Below are 8,666 nucleotides of genomic sequence, written 5' to 3'. Positions count from 1 at the left end.
CCTGAACAACTCGATTAGCTGGTTCAGGTGTGTTTGATTGGGGTTGGAGCTGAAATCTGCAGCATGGTAGCTCTCCAGGAGCAGGGTTGGACACCCCTGCCCTAAGTCCTTTCGTGATCACGGGGGCGGGGGGTGTGTCGGCCTCAATCTGTTCACAATCACGTTCTGGATATGCAAATGTGATTCAAGAGCTACTTTAGCAAGTTACCTAAAATAATATAAATAAATAATATAAATGTTAACTGAAATAAAATTAAATATTAAATTTTACATTTTATTTCTGGTAGTTGCTAAAGCAACAAATCTCAACATGAAAGTGAGTCAATAATGACAAAATATACATTTTGGGGTGAGTTATTCAAATTAATCAAATGGGAAATAATTTTTTATTAATTATTTTTAATAATTTATTTATTATACTATTTTTAATAAAATAATTAAACCATATTATCACATAATGAATTCCTCATATAGGATGGCTAAAGCAGCATCTAAGCTGTATATGTCCCATATCAAGACATGCAGAAATAGAATTGAAATTGAAAAGAAATGTTGTTGTTTTTTTTGTTTTTGTTTTTTCTGTGCCGGCACCATATGACCTACTTGGTTCAATAGTGGGGGCGATGTTAAATTTAGCAGGCCTGATTTACAGCCCTGTGACCAAACACTCGACAGCATCAAGGCACAGTACACAGCCCATATTTAGATGCTTGTCTGATTATTATGTCTCAATAAAGTGTTGAGCTTATGTGCTTTTCTGGTAAATCATATCATGCTTTGTGTTTTTCCTCTGTATGGAAAAAAATGAGCAATGATAACTTTAATTTAACAAAAAGGTTGCAGCTTATACAGCTGTGAGCTTAAAATGAATATGACTTGATATGCCTTGACAATCTATTATATGCATGAGTATAGCTTCTAGCTAAAACCTTGATTTCTTTTAATGAGAGTAAATGTCTTTATTAGACACCATTTTTAAGTAATTTTGCTTGTAATCCAATTCAGTATTCCTCAAAATGAATTAAAACAGTGAAATGCAAACTCAGAATATTACGCAAACCTGCAATAATTAAAATAATTAAATTACACAAATATACTTAATGTATTTAATCTCACTTTATTAACCAATGTTTTCGCTGCTGACCTTCGATGATCCAATTCAACCATACCAATAAACAAAAAATGACTTAAGATAAACATCACATTTCTGTTTCTTTTTTTAATTGCTAAAGTAAGAGTGTTGAACTTTTGCTGAATTCTGAACTGCATACTATACTACTATTACTATTTCTGCCATAGAAAGATATGGTAAACATAGTACAAGTAGTATAAGCAACTGATGCAACAGGTCACATGACAATGACAACATGATTAATGTACATTCATACTATATAAAACATACTTTTTTTAGTGGTTGCGAAGTAATTACTTATTAAAAACAACTCAGAGACTATGCGATTTCAGACGCAGCCAATGTCTACACCATACATGAGTTATGTGCCGCGTCCGTAGCCAATAAAACCAGTCATGCCCTTTGTAAGTGCAAGATTTTTTGTTAGATGTTGTTGACATTTCAAGTAATGCAGTTGGTTTATGCCTTGCCTGTTTTGTGGCAGTGCTGAAGAATCAGTGCACAGTGTTCTCTAAGCTGTGTGGATATCCAAAACCTACTGAGCAACATGATTTAAATGTTATAGAAAGATCACACATCTTAGACTGTAGCTCCTGTCATAAAACTCTTATTCCCTTCAGCTGTTGCCCATGTGTTCAATCACGCCATTGAGGATGAGCTCATTTATGTGGTAAACACACATTGTCCAAGTTTTTCGAAAGAGTCCCTGGAGGCTGCTCAATGGTGCTGTCATTGATGTTTATAAGGGGGTGGGGTTGAAGCTTGATGTGCATGTGAAAGTACAGTGGGAGCCTGGGAGGAGTTACACCACAGTCACTTGATACAGGGGATGACATCCCTAAAATAACCCTACAAAGGGTATATAGGGATCTGCTTCAACCTTCACTGTCAGGAGAGCAGACTGTGCACACCGTGCAATAAAGTTAATGAAACTAGTAGTGATGATGGGACAGATAAATTAACAAAACTTGACAAGAAAAGAAAATCCCCCCAAAACAGAACAGATTCTTCTGGAAAAGTGACCATTATTTGGACCTGAAGCGGATTGTGGCTGTTTTAAAAGCTGAAGACAGTGTGAACCCAAAGTGTTGAGGTTCAAGATCCCCCCCAAAAAAGGATTTTACTCTTACGTGGAGCTTGTTTTGAGGCATTTGAGTTCTTTGTCCTCCTCTTGAGCCTAGAGCCGAGGGGGGAGGCAAAGCCGTGGCGTCTGCGGGGATGAAGTACAGCTACCAGTACCCGGCGTCACAGTACACACGATCCAACACGCACTACACATCCACTAATTACACACCTTCACATTACTCCAGCAGCTCATACTCGCCCAGCTACTACAATGCTACGAAGTACAGCCCTACTACACTCCACCACACGCCATCATACTACACTCCACCAGCTTACACACCTGCATACAAGCCCACCTCCACCTCCACTGCCGTCTATAGCAAGCCATCACGGCAGAGCAGTTCACACCAGACAAGTGTACAGCTTACTCCTACCGTAACCCTCAAACCCGCCAGGGCTGTGCGCTTCACAAATGATGTTGTATTCCAGGATTTAGTCCGGCACAGTGAGCTGGAACAGATCGGCCGGTTTATGAGGGCGAGGAAAGTGCGTCTGGACACCATCTTCCATTCTGGTGAGTGAACCTTACCAGATCTACAATGTATTTTAGAGGTGCTAAGATTTTATTGTGCTTAGCTTAAGAAGAGCATGAAGGCATTGGATTCATGGTGTTTTCAAAACAGCGGTCTGACATTTCAACTTCTGGTTCAACCAATGGTAGGAAGTTAGGGCAGGCCAATGGGGCTCAAGGTTTAGCTTCGGCAGTTTCGATGCATTCAAGTCATGATAGAAAATAAAAACATATTAAGTTAAAATGCACATGAACATCAGCACAACTCAGTTTTGGTAACTAGATTTTCTTAAGAGTTTCAGAGTTGGGTGCGTGATGGTGAGCATGTCTGTATTTATGGTAAATTTGTTCAAATGGATGAAATTATTATTATTATTCATTTACAATAAATCTAAGTTGCATGTACAAAATACCATAGTATTGTACAATTACGATATAATATATAATAAATTTACAGCACCTTCATAAAATGAATAAAAGCAAAAAAATCTAAAACATCTGATGTGCATTACTTATTTATCATTTGTAGATGTAGTTAAAGAATCTTGTTGAAATTTTATTGCCATCTTGCTCTGACCAAAGTTATTTGAATGCACCTAATTGTAATTACAACTTATAAACTCATAAATACAAACTTTCCAAGAAGACTTGAATGCATGCATCTGTTGGTAGCGTATACCATTTTAAATGGTTCATCGGTGATGGATTTTTTTTTTTTTTTTTTTTTCTTCAAGGAGTTCTTTGTAGATGTGTTTATGTTTATGGTTTAGGTGATTGGTCAAAAATAATTCTCCAGAACTGACTGCCTATTAAACAATGGTGGAAAAAATTCACAGATCATAGATTCCAAATATCACAGATTTCCATGAATGTATGCACCGTTAACTTTTGAAATAAATACATGGTTCTTTATGTGTCTGTTTTGGGAGAATTAGTTAAAGCTTATGGTGTCTGTTTGAGTCTATTTTCTGGAAAAGTTTAATCTCACTGCTATCTGGTAAGAGAAACTGAGCAACTCACCATAACAAGAGCTTTTTTCTTTTTTTCTTTTTTTTAGGAATGGCAGCACTCCATGAAGCCGTTCTTTCAGGAAACCTGGAGTGTGTGAAGCTCCTGATAAAGTACGGAGCTGACGTTCATCAAAGGGATGAGAACGGCTGGACACCACTGCACATGGCGTGCAGCGACGGTTACCCTGAGATTGCACGGTGAGAGCAAGTTCACACAAGAAATTCTGTGACCGTCTGAGAACACATTAATATTGCATTAAACTACCTTGTGCTTGCAAAAACAAATGTATTTCAATAATAAAATGACTCATACACCATAACTCATGCATCATTCAAATAGCGCTTCTCTGGGAAACTTTATTTTTTTAATTTGATTTACATATTTTAAACTTGTATTGAAATTACTGAACCTTTTGTACTTACATTGTAAGCTCACTGGGTGGTTGTAATGAAGTGCACGATGACGAGGAATGTCACAGAACAATTTTTAAAGAGATAGTTCACCCAACAGTGAAAATTACCCCATGATTTACTCACCCTCAAGCCTTCCTAGGTGTATATGACTTTCTTTTTTCACATAAATACAATCGGAGATATTTTAAATAATGTCCTGGCTCTTCCAAGCTTTATAATGGCAGCGAATAGAGGATGAGATTTTGAAGCACAAAAAAGTGGATCGATCCATCATAAAAGAAATCCACACGGCTCCGGGGGTTAATAAAGGCCTTCTGAAGTGAAGCGATGTGTTTGTGTAAGCAAAATATCCATATTTAAAACTTTAAAAACTAAAATTACTAGCTTCTGGCAAATGGCCGTACACACGTCGACTTGCACCAAAAGAGTAACCCCTCATATGCGATAGGAGTATCGTTTGACGCCTCTCGCTGTTCAAACAAATAGGGCTGGGCAACAAACTCAAGCTTCTCGTCTCTTATATCGAAATCCTCCGACATTTCTCTTTAAAAATTCTGGTTTCATACTTCTAATTCGTGACTGTGTTTTGTTTTGCTCTTTCCTCTGCGCTGCCGCGTTCATCAATGCATCATGCCTCAGGTCAAAGTTCACTCTTTCGCCGGTTGTCTGTTGGAAGCTAGTTATTTTAGTTTTTAAAGGGTGCTTTCACATTAGCACTTTTGGTGCGCACCCGGGTTCGATTGACGTCAGAGTTCGGTACGTTTGGATGATGTGAATACTCTGAACTCGGGTGCGCACCCGCGAACCGTACCCGACTCTGCTTAAAAAGGGTGGTCTGGGGTGCGATTCAAGTGAACTGCGGTACGGTTCGCTTCTGATATGAACTCAAACGTACCAAATTGCGTAAGTGAACCAATATTAGTGCCGTATTATTTAATAAAAATGTGTGTTTGTGTGTGTTTCACACACTTTCCCGACGAGCGTGACTGATGTGCTGCAAGCAGAGAGCTGTAGTGTAGCCTTTCTCATTTCTGCTCGCCTTCAGCGTTCTACATTCGCGGCAGATAGACGAAAGTGCCATTATGAACAAAAACAACGGTTCAAAAACAAAAATATAAAAGTGAGGAGAGCAACCTTATGCATTTTGCCGCCTTCTCCAGCGCCAGCGTTACTAAGCAACGGAGTAAACAGCTGCTGGTTGGATGATGCAAACGAACCGCGGGTCGGGGGGAGTAATCAAACTCGGGTTCGGTCCAGGCAATCGAACCAAGTGTGAAAGCACCCAACGTTTTAAATATGGATATTTTTCTTACACAAATACAGAGGGAGAAATAATTAACAGGACGAAGAACAAGTGTGGGATTAATAACAACCAAGGAAACTAACTAGGGAACAGAACTCAGGCAAAGCAGAACAGGGAACTGCATGAAAACGAAACCAAAACAGAACATACATGTTACACTGGGTTTGGGAAAAGAGACATTAATTCTTTAGTTTAGCATTCATTAAACCTTACAAAATCATGCCATATTCTCCCCATTGTGAAAAAATTGCACTTAATTGTACTGAATGTGCACTTCAAATCTGAAAAGTATATTATAAAAACTGCAGATTAAACTTGGAGATAATATAGAATTACTGAAATAAAAGGCCACTTAAGTGAGCATGACTGTTTCTTACACTTAAGCACACATTGTAATAATGTCAAATTAAACGTTTTACTTAAATTATGTTTAAATAATCTTCTGTCTTGATTGAGTTAATATGTACTAAATTGCAACTTCATCATTATAATTGTGTAATTACAAATATATTTAAATACATGATATACAAGTACATTTTAGTATATTTCATATACTAGTATATTTTAGTTTAAGTATATTAATAAATGTTTGTCAGTACAAACAGCAGTAACTTTAACCATATTTCAAAGACAATAGAAGTAATTATGAAATTACATATAAAGATGTACTTAAGTCCTACTTGAGTGGCACTCTTAATTTCATTTAATATAAATGTAAACTATAACACATTTTATTTAATTGTAATTAACATCAATTAAATGTCCGAAAACATTACATTCAGTTCTCACTTAAGTACATTCTTTTAAAGTATATAATTTCCAAAACATGTACTGTTTTTTTTTTTTTTTTTCTTCCCCAAGTATGCTGAAGTGCACTTCTTTTACACAGGGGTATATTATCAGATTTGCTAAATTATTTGTATTAAAATGTAAAATATCATTTTCTCCTTTAGGTATCTTCTCTCTCTGGGTGCCAGTGTGGAAGCAGAGAATGAAAATGGAGAGAAACCAGCAGACCTTATCGACCCAGATTGTAAAGATCTGCTCAAACTCTTCGAAACAGGCTGTGTTTGAGGGCTGAGCCACAGAAGATCCTGAGGAAAAAACGCTAGACATTATGATGAGCTTCTCATTTTGTGTGGTTGAATGTTCTCCTGGATATTCTTTATTTTTTTGTTTGGTTTTTTGACTGTTAGCTGTAGATGTGACTTTATTATATAGTACAAGGCTAAAGAGGAACAACAAACCCAACATTTCTGTTAGCTTTGAAAGTCATTGTGAAACGTCGCCATTCTCATTTTATTTCTGTTACCTTAAGTATTTCTGAGTGAAACATGATATTCAATGAATGAGGCTTTTATGCATTGGGAATAGATTGGATTATGAAAAGTAGGTGTTACATACCAGATTGTCAGAAGGTTTGATGAAAAAGAGAGATTTCTAATGTCTGACAAAAAGTTGAGGCGGAGCAAGTTATTATATTTTGATAAAAGATTACTAAGACAAATATTTTTCTCTGGAATAACATGCATAATAATGCCAGGAAAGTATATGTAAAAATCTATGTATGTCGACTTCACAGGAGAACCATACATTTGCACAAACCAGCATCTCTCAGTGTTTACACTCAGGTCTTTTCCATACACCATCTGCAGTTGTGTTCATTTTGATTGCTGTTTTAAACATATATTGTACCATAAAAGTGATCTTTTATGTGACAAGGGATTTAAACCTGTTGATGCAAAGAGCTCTGCACTCCCCAGATGGGCCGCTGTGCTGTCTGTCTGCTGGGCAGCAGGAGCGCACACTGAAAACCTGCAGAAACACTGAGGGTTCGTGCATTACTGTTAAACGTGAGGGAACTACTGACATTTTGAATGTCTCTTGTCAAAGTCTTATCTTATTTTTTTACAATGTTTTCATAAATAAAGCTGCTTTTTTTATACAAATATTGAGTTGTTTTTACATCAAACTCTTCGAATATTATATATATAAAAAATTATTATAATATTTTAAAGAGTACATAATGTTGTGTAACAGAAATGGATGGATTGTTTTTAATTATTTATGTTTTATTATTTTAAAGTCATCATGAAATCAAAATTGATTTATCTGTGCACATAATTATTATTTTTTTAATTCATGTGCTTTGCGATCTTTAATCAAAATAACTCCAAAGTAACCTCTCCCTCTTGCAGCGACATCTCTTCTATTCTCTGATGATGTGTTTACTGGTGTGAGGACGGGACAACCAGTCACTCACATGAGATCCACCAATAGCAAACTACAACCATCCACTCAATTCCCCATGGACAAAATTAACTCCCGTCCTACATTTTTTCTTGTTTAAGGAGCCGTTTCACTTGCACATATGTCACAATAGAGAAGAAAATATTATTGTAACTTCCGCTTCATGCCGACTTTAACAGTCTGACAATATTTTATGTACGTCGTGATATCTGTGATCTGAAAGACCTTAAAGAGTTAGTTCACCCAAAAATGAAAATAATGTCATTTATTACTCACCCTCATGCTGTTCCACACCCTTAAGACCTTCGATAATCTTCAGAACACAAATTAAGATATTTTTGTTGAAATCTGATGGCTCAGTGAGGCCTCCATAGCCAGCAATGACATTTCCTCTCTCAAGATCCATTAATGTACTAAAAACATATTTAAATCAGTTCATGTGAGTACAGTGGTTCAATATTAATATTATAAAGCGATGAGAATATTTTTGGTGCGCCAAAAAAAACAAAATAACAACTTGTATAGTGATGGCCGATTTCAAAACACTGCTTCATGAAGCTTCAGAGCGTTATGACTCAGCGTGTTGAATCATGATTTGGATCGCGTGTCAAACCGCCAAACTGCTGAAATCACGTGACTTTGGCACTCCGAACCGCTGATTCAACACAAAAGATTCATAATGCTCCGAAGCTTCCTGAAGCAGTGTTTTGAAATCGGCCATTTTCATCGGCCGGTTTCCTGCACTCCAGTTATGTCAGATCAAAAGCATTTGACTATCTATTGCTTGAAATGTTATGAACAGCAGTTATGCCAATTATTTTCCATTTGCTTTTCTGTTTCTATCTTGGGATACCATCCTGAGTACACTAGCTCCAGTTTGGATTCAGCCTCTTAAGAAGATTTTAGATGACTCAACACCTG

The 8,666-nt window shown here is 36.8% G+C and overlaps 1 protein-coding gene across 1 annotated transcript; it reads left to right on the top strand.

Moving 5' to 3' along the window:
- Positions 1 to 224: 224 nt before the first annotated feature.
- On the top strand, positions 225 to 7,444 carry ppp1r27a (protein phosphatase 1, regulatory subunit 27a). The gene is made up of 3 exons (XM_051886198.1): positions 225 to 2,771; positions 3,826 to 3,976; positions 6,449 to 7,444. The coding sequence occupies exons 1-3, from the start codon at positions 2,351 to 2,353 to the stop codon at positions 6,567 to 6,569; spliced, it is 693 nt and encodes a 230-aa protein (XP_051742158.1). The 5' UTR covers positions 225 to 2,350; the 3' UTR covers positions 6,570 to 7,444.
- Positions 7,445 to 8,666: the final 1,222 nt, after the last annotated feature.

Source organism: Ctenopharyngodon idella, chromosome 3 (genome assembly GCF_019924925.1).
Source record: "Ctenopharyngodon idella isolate HZGC_01 chromosome 3, HZGC01, whole genome shotgun sequence".
Taxonomy (NCBI): Eukaryota; Metazoa; Chordata; class Actinopteri; order Cypriniformes; family Xenocyprididae; genus Ctenopharyngodon; species Ctenopharyngodon idella.
The sequence above is the reverse complement of the archived record's forward strand: the minus strand, read 5'-3'. Positions and strand labels throughout refer to the sequence as shown.